Source organism: Zingiber officinale, chromosome 5A (genome assembly GCF_018446385.1).
Source record: "Zingiber officinale cultivar Zhangliang chromosome 5A, Zo_v1.1, whole genome shotgun sequence".
Taxonomy (NCBI): domain Eukaryota; kingdom Viridiplantae; phylum Streptophyta; class Magnoliopsida; order Zingiberales; family Zingiberaceae; genus Zingiber; species Zingiber officinale.
Genome location: NC_055994.1, coordinates 12,074,445 through 12,088,298, shown reverse-complemented (window position 1 = coordinate 12,088,298; position 13,854 = coordinate 12,074,445). Strand labels below are relative to the sequence as shown.

Sequence of the window (13,854 nt, the reverse complement as noted above, 5' to 3'; positions counted from 1 at the left end):
GGTTCAGTTTCGATCGACTGATCCAATTGGTCGACCGAACCTCCTATCGGTCGACTGAACCCTGGGCTTTCCTTCTTCGCTGAGATCCGATTTTCTCACATTAATGATCTTTAATGGTTCGGTCAACTGATCCCCTTGATCGGTCGACTGATCAATCTGGTTTCTAGGTTCGTCGAGATCCTCCATTAATAAGCTTTAATTATATTTAATGTTCGGTCAACTGATCCCTGTGTTCGGTCGACTGATCAGGCTATCTTCTAACTTTGCTTCTGATCGATCTAGTCTATGTCACGTTGACTAGGTTCAGTCAACCAATCCACTGGTTTAGTCGATCGATCAGTTGTTTGATCGGACTCTGCTTTAGTCTGAATTCTGGTCTGAGTCAATTTAGTTCGGTCGACCAATCCCTAGGTTCAGACGACCGATCAAGCTAGTTCCTGTAAAATAGAGTTAAACAGAAAATCCCTGTAAAATAAAGTTAACACAATATAATATATGAGTAGTAAGATGCATGAGTAGTATTTGACAGTAGAACTATCCTGATCTCAACTTGGAAATTTCCCGATTTCTTCAATTGGATCAGCGACCTAAGGTTTGTTCCTTTCTGGAACGTGGCCTCACTATCGCTCTTTTCCAGTTGCTTACCTCAATTTACCTGCTAAACATGGTCCTCCAGACCTATTTGAACTTTCTCTGCTCAGTGTCAGTGGTCTATAGCGAGGTGGCAGTTGGTCGTCTAGGATCTCTTAAAAGAACTGCCTATTGATCTGCTCAGGAGAGTCATCGAGTCGAGGTGCTTTGCCTTTCCGCCCATCCCAGACGAGTGCATCCTCTGAAGAGGACCCATGTGTCCTTTCCCCTCGACCTTGCTCTTCCGAGGACATGAGGAATAATGCATAGTGGTAGGGGATTAGCATGTTTGGAGCATCCCGGAAGGCACCGGCCAGCCTGTTGTTTGGCTTGCGAGCGGCGACATTTTCTGCTCGAGCTCTAGGATCTGCTTGCGGTCCTGTCATCGACGTCACAAGGTCGTTCACTTAGCAGTCGACTGATGTTTGCTGCTTCTCCACCATCTTCGCGGTTCGGGCTTGTATCAACATCTCTAAGTCTTCTTGTGTTAGCGTTACCATGGTAAGTCATCCAGCATCCTCCATGTTCATGTTTTGGATTCAGGTAGAATTCCCATAGACAACGTCAAATATGATCCTGTCCGAAAACGGAGAAGATGGTGAGCAGGGGACGTGGTTGTGGGGTTGACAAAACGGCGACTCCGTATAGTCCTACAACACAAAAGGCGTTAATGCCGAGCCGGCAAGGGATTCCCGACATTTGCACTCTGACGCTCAAGTAAGTTTTTGGCATAGTGGAGAATAGTAAGAATATTGAAATAAGGAGCCTGTCGAATAGCAAAGTTGCGTATACCTCCACCTATAGATGAGAAACCTCCTTTTATAGTGTCAATATAATGTCTGGGCGCACACCCCAAAGCATATATACATTTTCCAAAGTATTCTAAAAAAAGACAAGTCAAAAAGTGTCTCTAACATCTTTCCTTAAGCGAGTGCGCAAATCTCTGATGTGTCAGGCGGAAAGCTTCTAAAGTACGATTTGTCTGCTGGACATGCTCTATTGTTAGTAACACTAACGTCCAAAAGGGTACGATGAGATATGCAATTGAGTCCAACTGTAGGCCAACCGGATTCCGCTCGAACTGGATGTCCTTGTTCGGTTGTGGCATTCAAAGCTTCTAGCTTGTCCCCTTCTCTGCTTCGCGATTGTCAGTGGTTACCTTTGTCCGACCGGTCATGACGCTCGATTGGCGAGGATTGACTTGTCGTGGATTGTCGCTTACTCCAATCACCGCTACCAGAGGATGGTCATTCGGCATCCTCGCACGGCCGACCGAGGGCTCCTGATCGCTTGGTCCGATCAGTCGACTAGAGCCTTTGATTATTTTTGACTTTGACCTCTACATTAGTAGCCTTTTCTCCCTTTGACCCTTCTTTGGTGAGACCTCTTTTCATCACCGTATCAACATCTAAACAAATCAAGTGTCAAGTTTAAACTAAGTTCAAACTCAAAAATAAAAAAAATAAAAAAACCAAGGCAGAACTTGAACAATGATTTCAACAGCTTGATTCATTTTATACTCAGCTTAGTTTAACTCAATTACCTTATCAAATAAATTCAAACACCACAAAACTTAACTCATTTTAGCTCATTTACAACCCTGCATATTCACAATTTCAGTAGTTATGTTTTAATATAAACCAATCTTATAATCACAAAACTCTTAATGTGAGCTTATAATCAAGCACGATATATATAACAGCTACTTGTTTACACAGGAAGAACATAAAAGGATAAGACAAATCAGACGATTAAATTACAGCAAAGTATTAACAAATTGAAGACCAAATGGGATTAAGAAAAGGATGAGAAAAGAAATTAAGAAAACTTATGATAAGGTCCTTGAGCAAATCATACATTCACGTAGCTAGCAAGCTAGCTAGATATAGATACCAGTGATGTGGTTGTTCATCTCACTGAAAGGCTCTTTTGAGCCCACCTTTCTGTACCCACGCACACCTGCAGCTGAGGATGAGGAAGGAGAAGAACCTGTAGACCAAGATGAAGCCCACCATCATGATCACATTCTTCCACCTGCACTCCTCCTTCAGCCCTTGCTGCCGCAGCACATTATCCCCTCTCAGAAGGCACACCCCGAAGCCGTACTCCAAGCATTTCCCCGCCCCGGAGAACTCGTTGATCAGGAACCCCTCGAATGGATACTTGAAGAGCGAAATGTAGTGCATGAACACCCAGTAGCTCGGCATCCATTGCTTCGATATGAAGTAACCGGAGAAGAGGAAGAAGGTGCCCATCACGCCGGAGATGATCGAGTTGCCGATGATGAAATTGGGCGCCAGAGCGCTCAAGCACACCACCATCGAGTTGGCGGTGTAGAGGATCAGCCATATCAGGAGCAGAAAGTACATGAAGGCGGGGAAGGTGGGGCGGAGACCGGCGAGCCAGTACACCGGCACGGAGAAGAGCAGAGCCAGGATGAAGAGGAAGGGGAGGAAGACGAGCCCGTTGGCGATCACGTAGGAGGACACGCGGTAGCTCCCGCTCGATGTCTCCTTCATTAGGATCTCTCTTTCTTGGAGAAAGATGGGCAGGGCTTCGGTGGTGCAGGAGAGCAGGAAGGTTAGGATGAAGGCGAAGAGGCCGACTCGTTCTCGGATATTCTCGTCCTTGAGGTGGAAGAAGATGGAGCCGAGGACGAGGCCGGCGACGAGCATTTGGATCGTTCGACACGCGAATAGTTGCTTAGTCCGCATCACGTTCTTGACGAAGCGGTGAGTCAGGATGGCGATCTCGCAGAGACCAGAGTTGGCATAGTCGCGCAAGATGAGGTCGTCGTCGTCGTGGTCGTCGTCTTCGAGCCGAGCAAGTGACTCCTCGTCCACCACCTTGTTCTGTTGGAAGAGCTGCTGCAGAGTGCACCGGTCTTTCTTCCCTTGTTCCTTTCTTCCCCTTGTTGTCGCCGGCGCCACTTCTTGTTGATCTTCTCGTTGGTGATGGTTGGAGCGGCGGAGAACGTCGATGGAGTCCATGGCGAATTCGAGGACGTTGACGTGGCGAGGGAGGTCGAGTCCGGTGGAGCAGAGGAGGGCGTGGAGCTCGTTGAGCGTGCCGTGGTGGACGACTCCTCCGTCGGCGAGGAGGAGTAGGGATCCGAAGAGCTTGAGGATGCGGAAGCCGGGCTGGTGGATGCTCAGGATGATGGTGCGTCCGCGCTTCTCCGCCATGGCCTTCAGCATCTCAACGATCTGCAGCGCCGACGTGCTGTCGAGCCCCGACGTGGGCTCATCCAGGATGAGTATTCTCGGGTCGTGGACGACGTCGACGCCGATGGAGACTCTCCGGCGCTCTCCGCCGGAGATTCCCCGGACGCGGGCGCCGTCGCCGACCCAGGCGTCAGCCACGTGCCGCAGGCCGAGCTCCTGGAGCAGGGCTTCCACCCGGGACCTGAGCTCGGACGGACGGCAGCACCCATGGCATCCGAGGCGTAGGCGGGCGCTGAACAGCAGCGTCTCCCGCACCGTGAGCAGCGGGAACAGAGTGTCCTTCTGCGTGACGTAGCCGGACATCCGCCGGAAGTCAGGCTTCTCCACCGGGCGGCGATTGATGAGTATGGTAGGCGGGGTGGTGGGCGTGATCTTACCAGCCAGAATCTCCAACAATGTGGACTTCCCTGCGCCGCTGGGACCAACGATGGCGAGGATCTCCGAAGATTTCGCCCGGCAGCTCACGTTCTTGAGAACGCTACGGCCTCCGTTGTCGTTGCCTCCTTTAACGCTGCATGATCCAGCCTCCTCTTCTCTTCTCCATAAAATCCTTGGGAAGAGATTGCACGATGCGGTCGAGACGGGGATGTGGTAGGTGATGCCTTTGGCTTCAACGTCACAACCTTGTGACTTCATGAGATTCAACTCGCTCTCGCTCTCGCTCTCGCTCGGTTGCTGCAACTCTCAACCTTGCACAGCACAGGGCCACTGCCACTCCACCTAAAAGAAATTTAAAAAGGCAAGAGATGTGCGCCCGTGAACCGAGTTTGATGTCACGTTCTCAATGATTCCAATCGACAGGCGTCGTGAGTAGTATGACAAGGGCGACTTGGCAGGTCAGCTTCATGGTTGGTTTGATCATTTCCGCTGGCCGAAGCTGCAAAATATCTCGATCGTCGTTTGACATTTAGCTAGCTTCTATAAATCTCATAACCTGATTTTATAAGAAAAGTTTGATTAATTTGATAATTGATTTTACATCGATTTAGTTTGTTATTCTTTTAAGATAATCGATAAAATTTGATCAGTCGTTTTTTTGTCTGGTCAGACAAAACTCGTGGCTTGTGTATCTTATACCCCCACCATTTCCACACAAACTGCTTCTTAGTTCTTAGTGTAACACATGAGTCTTATTATCTGGATAATTATTTACAGGTTGGTAAGAGCATGGCAGCCTATATAATCCATGTTCCTACAGGTTTCGCCACAAATTAATTTAATGGGACAGGGGAAAATGACAAAGGGCAGAGAAAGATAACAACAAAAGGATGGTAAACCAAATCTGCAAAGGAGACATGTATATTACTGAATACAATTCATTACACAACAACATATGCGCCACCCCTAGACTTTTGATTTGGCAGAGTGAAGAAACATCATCACATTGTCTGCTTGGTGTACTTGTTAAGATAAAAAAAATTTATAGTTCAAGAAAAGAGAGGAGTTCTTTTAGCTCGTGCCTGAAGATATTTTCTTTTTCATTTTATTTTTTACAAAGAAATACAAATGAACATTTAAATATATATAGAGTTTTAGATAGAGGCTTCCTTCATCTTCTACGACCCAAAACCGTATTCCATTAGCAACCCATTTACCTTATACCTACGTCCTATATAAATTATTGGTGGATAAAATTTAGACTTTTTATTTTCTTTTTTATATCTCGTGGTTATATATGATTAAGGGAGACTTGTAATCATGTTGTTGGATTTAAGAGTTGGTTCTAGATAAATTTCCTATTTTTTTATAGAAAAAAATTATTTTTAAAATTTTTTATTAAAACAAATTTAGCTTTTAAGTATTAAGGGTGTTCGGACTTTGTCTAATTAATATGGAAGTTAAATGATCTTTACTTTATTTGCCTACAAGATAAATTTAAAATGCAATTTATACATAGTCAGAAACTTCTAAGCCTCTAAAATATTTGTTTCATTTGAAATTCAAACGTTGATTTTGTTTATGGCAAAAAAGTGTCATTTTTATAGGTGTGTCGTTAGAGGAGGTTTGCTTATATCCTTTCAAAATATCATGCTCATGGCTTGGGTTTTTGCTAAATAGATATGTATTGATAGAACCACACTTTCAAAATTTATTTAGAAATAGTTATTTTATCAAATGCATATTTTGTATAATTTGTGCAATTAAAGTAAAGAGATTGTGTAGTGTATTAATTTGTAACTTATCCGATTTGTTGAATAAATATTTCTCATTTATTTATAATATTATGTATGGGATAATCTGTGTCAGAGAGATAGAGGAATTAGTTGAATTAAAATTTTACAAAATCAATTTTAAACTTATGCCTTGAGCTAACAATTTCATACTATCAAATAAGGAGGAATAAATGTTTGAGGTGATTAAGTTATCTAGAAAATTGAGCTGTCTTATATAGTTGAGTTGAGCTACCTTATATGATCGAGTTGAACTGTCTTATAGCAGAGTGCATGATTGTCTTGGTTGAGTTACCGAGTACCGAGCTATCTTGGCCGAGATGCTACGGTCGAGCTCTCGAGTGCCAAGTTACCTTGGCTGAGAGATAATCATCATTTTATTATATTATTTAGGCTCTTAAATTCATGATTCTAATCCTATTGTTAGTTTAATTCCATATTTATACTACATTTTATGAGTTTAAATTCATTATAGGTCTTGATGTGATTTATTTTATATTTATGGAATAATAGTTAATCATTTGAATGTAGTCTTTATATGCAATCAACTCAAGTCAAATTGATTCAAATTAGGTTTAATTCTAAGATTCAATCTGGAATAATCTTGACCATTCATCCAAAATCCCAGGAAATATGATCCATCCATCAAGATATGATTCATCTAAGTCAAAGGGAGAGTAGACCACAACCATTAATTAAGATCTAAAATCTTTAATCCATATTTGAACTGATTCCAACCATTGATCCAAATCTAGAGTAATTCTAGCCATTGATTTAGATCTGGTTGATCCTAGACTTGATTCAAATATGGAACGAACAGACTACTCAGATTCAATTGAGAAGCTATAGTAGGAAGCCAGTTCACGATTTCAAGTGATAATCAAAAACAAAGGCCAAGGCATGTTGGAGAGGCACGGTGCTCTTCTTCCTTGTTCTTAACTCTGCCGACCACCCCACTTCATCATCATCATCCATCGAGGTCAAGAGATTCCCCTTCCTCGCCCATCCTCATCTCCATCTTCATCGAAGCTCCGGTCATCCCATCTCCATCTCCATCTCAATGCAAACAGAGATCGGGACTTCTCCTTCCTCCATTCATCGATATACACCACCTGAGGTAAAAGTATTTTCCTTCCCTATCCATTTTCATCAGAGTTCCAGACCTCATCTTCCTCACACCCGACACCCACCTCATCTATCACCAACTATCACCGTTGGCGATTTCCGAAGCATCTTCTTTCCACCACCACAAGGGTCAAGGGGATTTTCCCTTCCCTATTCCCTAACCACTTCCATCCACAGTCGACAACATTTCGTCGACCTTCATCCCCTTCAATCCGACACCACCTCCGCTTATCGCAGATGATCGTCGATCATCTTCCACCCAATCATTGAACATTCCACCTCAAGAAGAATCTCCAAAGAAGAAAAGGGATTTTCCTACTCACCAGGGATCTCCAATTGAGGCATCAACTTAATCATCTTCAACTCCTCCATTCATCCCCATTAGCTGCAATCAAATCGAACCAGCTCACGAGTTTATATGATTATAATTTAGAGTTTTTCTTGTCATTTTTGTCTCGTAGCAACAAGGTGATTACATTCGCCTCAGACGTCCCTCATAGCCCGTCCTGGGTTATGTGAAGGAAGGTCACGGGGTCAGCTTATAGTCTATTGCTGAGTTGGCTAGGTGTGAGAGGGGGGGTTTTCCCATGACATGTGTCCATCGTGAATTAATCCTTTACCGCATTATAGTAAGTCTGTCACCCTCTAGTCAACTAGAGGTCGGCTATAAGCTGATCAAGTGATTTACTTCCCTTTAAATAACTTGGGATTGTTGGTGCAGCTTGCATCAGAATCAAACCTTAGTTTTGATGTTATCAAAGGTTCAAGTTAAGTTTTGTTGTGATCTAACAAGTTAACTAAGCGTACAGACTATTTACTCAACCGGGGAAGACCTAGTTGGAGGTTAGGCAGGAGAAGTCTTAGCAGATCGTAGAACTCAGGTGAAAGTCCAAGTGGGTCGAGAGGACCCGACGCTTGGCAGTATAATCGAGAGGTGTAGAGGACCGAAAATCAAGAGAAGAGTCCTGGCGAGCTGATCAAGACTAAGTGAAAAGTCCAAACAAGATCTGGAGGATCAATGTTTGGCAGGTAGATTGAGGTAAACAACTGGAGGAGCGACAGAGAGGTCGAATTCTTGAAGGGAACAACCTAAGGTCGCTGATCCAACTGAACAAACCGGAAGGTTTCCAAGTTGAGATCAAGACAGGTTCTACTGTCTAATATTACTCATGCATTATATATTACTGTGCCAACCTTTGTGTTGCAAGGATACTTTGTCTAACACTGTTTTACAGGTTATGGCTTGATCGGTCGACCGAATGTAGGGATTGATCGAATGAACCAGGTTAACTCAGCACAGACCAATTCAATCAGCAACGATCAAAAGAAGGAAACTACACTGATCGGTCAACCGAACTAGAGGATCGATCGATCAAACGTTCAATCATTAAAGGCATAGTAAATGTGAATCTCGTCAAATCTTGACGAACAGGGAAGGAGCTCGTTCGGTCGACCGAACAAAGGGATCGGTCGACCGAACCCTTAATGGTTATTAATTGCCGAAGATCGAGTCAACATCGAATCTCAGCCAGGAAGGAAGGGAGTTGGTTCAGTCGACCGAACCCTAGGATCGGTCGATCGAACCCTAGGATCGGTCGACCGAACATTAACGATTCTTATAAAAAAAGACTCGAGGTCAGAGGCTGAAGACAACGCTGTTTGATTCGAAATTAATCACTGTGGAAGCTTCTGCTGATCGTGCTACTGCTCTACAACTCGCAAGTTGTTTCATCTAGAAGTATCGACCAAGCTTCGTCTTTTATTGTGGGTATATTTATTCTTGCATTGTACTTAAATTGTTACAAGATAGTAGGGTGTTACTATCTTGCATATTGTATGCACTATTTCTTTCCGTGGTTTTCGGAAAAAAGGGTTTTAGTGAATTATTCATCGGTGTGGTCAAAGATCGCGGGCCTTGGAGTAAGAGTTGACCTAGGTTTCGAACCAAGTAACCGAGATGTTTTTTATTTTAACGCTACACGACTTTATTTTTAACAAGTAAAAGAAAAGTTTTAAAAGCGCGATATTCACCCTCCCTCTATTGCACTCATTCGATTCAACAGAGACAAGCTGTGAGGAGTACCTAGAGTGCGCATAATCCCCTTATTGCTATAAGGAGACAAAAAAAAAGAATAGAACAACTTCAAATTTTAATCATATAAAATTCTCCCATGGTGAGACACTCAGATGAAAATCATCGATGATCAACGATGGAAGGAAGTGGAGTCGATGGTGAGGATGATGAAGTTTCCTTCTCCGGAGATTCTTTCTAAGATGGAATGTTTAATAAAAATGTGGAACCGTCACATCAGCGACCCCCCTAGAGCCGGTCCCACGGATATGGAGGGAGGTAAATACAGGTACACAACTGAAAGCATATAGTCGGGACGCTAACCCCAGACAATGACAACCCGAGGATCAAACCCTGGACCTTTCGGCCACGAAACCATGCGCCCCCAGCTGTGCTATGCCCTGGGGACATGATGGAATGTTTAATGGTTGGATGGAAGATGATCGACCATCAACTACGATAATTATATAATTAAGGAGCGCTTATAATCTTGTTATTGGATTTTAAGTTATGGTCAGTGTTTTAAATGACAATCAAGGCAGCTGCCTAGCCACCGCCTAGGCGGGAGGTGGGTATCAAATGCACCGCCTTAAACTGAGGTGGTACTTTAGACAGTAACTCACTTTCTTCCACCACCACCACACTTGGAGTCACCGCTGCTAGACAACGAGGTCGGGTGCATTGCTCGAGCTAGACAACGAGCCCGGAAGTGTCGCTCGAGCCCAACGATAGGCCTCAACACGTTATTCAGGCCACATGGTCTTGACGATGTGTCAAACTCATTGTCCGATTGAAACAGAATACGTGAGTAAGTTGTAAGTTAAGATTTAATTAAATTACTTTATGTTAATAATTTTAATTAACTCCTAACTATAATTAAAATAATTTAAATAAACTTAATTAAAATCTAATAAAATTATATATATATATATATATATATATATAATTGTATTTTTTATTTTTTATTTTTTATTTTTAAATATTAAAAGTAAATATTAAAAAATAATAATTATTTATAATATTAAATTTTAAAAAAATAAAAAATATTTAACCGACTAAACACCGCCTAAGCCGCCGAGAAAATAAGACCGTCCCAATACTATCTGCTCGCCATTTACAATACCAGTAGATATGGTTCTAGATAAATTTCCTACTTTTTTTTATAGAAAAATATTCTTTTAATAAATTTTTTATTGTAACAAATTTAGCTCACTAGATTTGTTGGGATCAAAAGTATTAAGGGTGTTCGGACTATGTCCAATTAATTCCGAAGCTAAATGAGAAGTTGACCTCTCAAATTAGAGGAGAATTCCTTATATCCTTTCAAATAATATTATTCATGGCTTGAGTGTGTTAAATAGATATGTAGAGATAGAATCACACTTTCGAAATTTATTTAGAAATAGTTGTTTTATCAATGCATATTTTGCATAATTTGTGCAATTAAAATAAAAGAGATTGTGAATTTGAAACCAAGTGATATTTTGAAATATCTTTTCAAGACAAAGTTAGCATCTAAGATCTTCTTCCTATCTTTAGTCAACTAATTATTAAAACCTATCAAATTTTAACATTCTATAGTTTTGTTAATTCCAGCAGATAGAGAAAATATATAAAATTTATGAAAGCTTAGCCTTTAATGCTCTACTTAGATTCAAAGAAATACCTTGTCTCAGCTCCAGCCAATTAAACATGGGATTACTTGTGCATGCTATATATCAGCTTTGCAAAAGAATTAACATATTCTATATTGCATTTCTTTTCAATCGGCTTAATTAAAGCTTCTCTCATGCGTCTGTTAAGGATCAGCCCAGATATTGAAATGGATGCTCCAATTTTACATTGGACCAAGCAAACAGCCATAGCTGGATCTAGCAATCCAAGTCAAGAATCTAATGCACAACTAAAACAAGACTGACAAGTAGATAAGATTAATGTAACATCTCAAATCCATATGCATTTGTGCATTTTCTGTGCAAATAGTGTATGCTTACCTATAATGTTCATTCCTATGTTCCTTTACCAGATTATGAGGCCCCTTGTGAGTGCAATTTCAACATTGGTGATGTAAGGTAATTTAGTACAAGTACTGCTATGCATTCTAACCTCTAACAACTTCAGATTTGATTTACCTGGATTGTGGTAGATTTTATCAAAATTCATACATGAATTAAAACATTAACATTTTACAAAATAATATAAATATTTTCAACTAAATATACAAATCCATTATAGGAAATCATCATCAGAGTTCATTTTTTAATAATTAATTAATTTAAAATATTCATATAATATTTTATCACTTCAAACTTGTTCAAAATTCGAATTTAAATATATATAACTATTAGAATTCAACTATACAGAATCATTTTTATCTCCAAATTTATTTTTTTAAAAAAAGTTCAGAGATGTAAACAGGATTTAGTAACAGGAAGCACACTTCAAAAAATGAGCATCCTGTGTCGCAAGGCCTGTTCTTCCCTTCCATCTCTGCCACACTTACGAGAAGCTCAGCCATAAAATTAACAGAGCATCAGATACCTGGTGGCATTAACACAAGAATTTTCAATTAAGTTCATCAAAAGGCAACAAATGTTGGTGCAATCTCAGCCGAAAGATGGTGATAAATTTAAATAAATAATCATAGAAATCAGCATCATAAATATTCATCCTTGATTGCACAACGTATCGATCGGAAAAAGATAAAAAAAAAAAAAAAATCACTTCATCTCCGGAGTAAAATACATTACAAAAAAAAAAAGAAGAAAATTTGCTGGTGAAAAAGCGAGATCAGATGGTAGTGCATGTACAAAGATAATTCATCATCTAGATGGCAGAATTAAATCTATGGATTTGGAATCATCAGTTCTCGAACACAATTCAAATCATCAAAGTGAAAACGATAAACGAACATCAAGCGAAAACAAACAAACAGAAGGTTGGACAAGGAATCAGATAGAAATGTCAATCACCATTGATAACCCGATCGAAAGCACGAAAGGATCGTAAGACTGGGGCGACATTTGCACGCTCATCAGGTTCCCAACAAAAGATTTCCGAACCGAATAAAATTCCAAGAACAAGTGACGAGAAACAGAAAAGCAAAGAGGGAAGAAAGAGGAAGGGGCTGGCGGCGCTGTTGATCGCCAAAGAGGAGAGGGGGAAGAATCGGTAGTTAAAGAAGAGAATTAGGGTTTTGGATCCGCGATGCTGCTAACAAGACCGATCCAATTTTACCCGGTCCACCGCCAACCGGACCGAACGGTTATTTGTGAGTCACTGATGACTGAACTGAATGACTGTCTCATTACTGGTTGTTTATTGATGCACGTTTAATAGTGTTTATTTTTAACTCATTTTAAAACCTTTGATTACCTTCCTATGACAAGTTCGTATCGCCGACTAGTTAACAGGAGCTCTTCGTCTAACTAGTTTTACAGGTCATCTTGTTGTTTGCAGACAAACAATCTTCCTCAGTCTCTTAAATGGCACTTCATCCTAATCAACAGGATTAATGCACTATTGCAGGTCAAATTAGCACAAGTGAGAAGAGATCAAAATATCTCAACTACAACTGTGCTCACAGGATTTGTGTCTGGGCTTCTCAGAGATGAGTTGTATTGGAAATGGTCTAACAGTGGTAATAGTTGTATGTTCACAGTGAAATCTCCATATAGATCTGGAAGGTACAAATTTTTGAACCTATTTCGCCCCAAAGAAGGTACAGATTTCACTCAGCCGCTGCTCAATGGTGTGTTCCTGCCGGTTGGAGGCGGTGTGGATGAAGTTGTGTTGGAGATAATGAAGAGTAGTATACGAAAATGAATTCTAGAGAGGAAACGGATCTTTGATTTATTTAGGATATCTTTTTTTCAACCCTTCAGTCAGTACAAAGCACATATCTTTATACTAATCATCAGATTGTTCTAGACCCTATCTTAATTCCTTAACACAATTCCAATGACTGATTAACACTATTATCCAGACTCATAGAAAACTGAAAAGGCAAGAGTTATCTTAATTGGAAATATAAATTAACTTTTAACACTCCCCCTTAATTTGTGATTTTCATTTTGTCTTTAAACTTCTCAAGCTTTTCCAATGACACGGGCTTTGTAAGAACATCTGCAGGCTGCTCATTAGTCCCGATGAACTCCAAGTGAATTTCCCTTTTGTTCACCAAATCTCGAATGAAATGATGACGTAACTCAATATGCTTACTTCGGGCGTGAAAACTGGATTCTTTGTCATTGCAATTGTGGACATGTTGTCACAGAAAATAGTAGTCGAACACATATGTTTCTGTTGCAGATCAGCCATAATTCGCCTAAGCCAAACTGCTTCACAAGCTGCACTTGTTGCTGCAGAATATTCAGCCTCTGCAGATGATAAAGCTACTGTATTTTGCTTCCTTGAGCTCCATGAAATCACCTTTGATCCGAGACAGAAAAGATATGCTGAGGTACTCCTCCTATCTTCGAGGGAGCCGGCCCAATCACTATCCGTAAAACCGACCAAATCATTGTTCAATTCTTTTACATATCTCAACCCATGTTTCATTGTTCCTTGCAAGAATCTGAGTACTCTCTTTGCAGCAGCATAATGAACCTTGCTTGGCTTGCTCATAAACCTC

General features: G+C 41.0%; 1 protein-coding gene, 1 long non-coding RNA gene and 4 other non-coding genes across 6 annotated transcripts; all 6 read right to left on the bottom strand.

Annotated features, from left to right (window-relative positions):
- Positions 1 to 2,299: 2,299 nt before the first annotated feature.
- Positions 2,300 to 4,670, bottom strand: LOC121980225 (ABC transporter G family member 5-like). The gene has a single exon (XM_042532196.1). It carries the CDS (start codon positions 4,488 to 4,490, stop codon positions 2,544 to 2,546), a length of 1,947 nt encoding a protein of 648 aa, XP_042388130.1. The 5' UTR covers positions 4,491 to 4,670; the 3' UTR covers positions 2,300 to 2,543.
- Positions 4,671 to 11,589: 6,919 nt separating this feature from the next.
- Positions 11,590 to 12,419, bottom strand: LOC121982628. The gene is made up of 2 exons (XR_006112154.1): positions 12,194 to 12,419; positions 11,590 to 11,762 (listed from the first exon to the last, which is right to left on the bottom strand). It is a non-coding gene; the product is annotated as an uncharacterized LOC121982628 (long non-coding RNA).
- LOC121983648 lies at positions 11,628 to 11,774 on the bottom strand. Its single transcript, XR_006112669.1, has one exon. It is a non-coding gene; the product is annotated as a small nucleolar RNA F1/F2/snoR5a (small nucleolar RNA).
- On the bottom strand, positions 11,821 to 11,902 carry LOC121983636. The gene has a single exon (XR_006112657.1). It is a non-coding gene; the product is annotated as a small nucleolar RNA Z196/R39/R59 family (small nucleolar RNA).
- LOC121983635 lies at positions 12,006 to 12,094 on the bottom strand. Its single transcript, XR_006112656.1, has one exon. It is a non-coding gene; the product is annotated as a small nucleolar RNA Z195/SNORD33/SNORD32 family (small nucleolar RNA).
- Positions 12,170 to 12,263, bottom strand: LOC121983664. Its single transcript, XR_006112684.1, has one exon. It is a non-coding gene; the product is annotated as a small nucleolar RNA U31b (small nucleolar RNA).
- Positions 12,420 to 13,854: the final 1,435 nt, after the last annotated feature.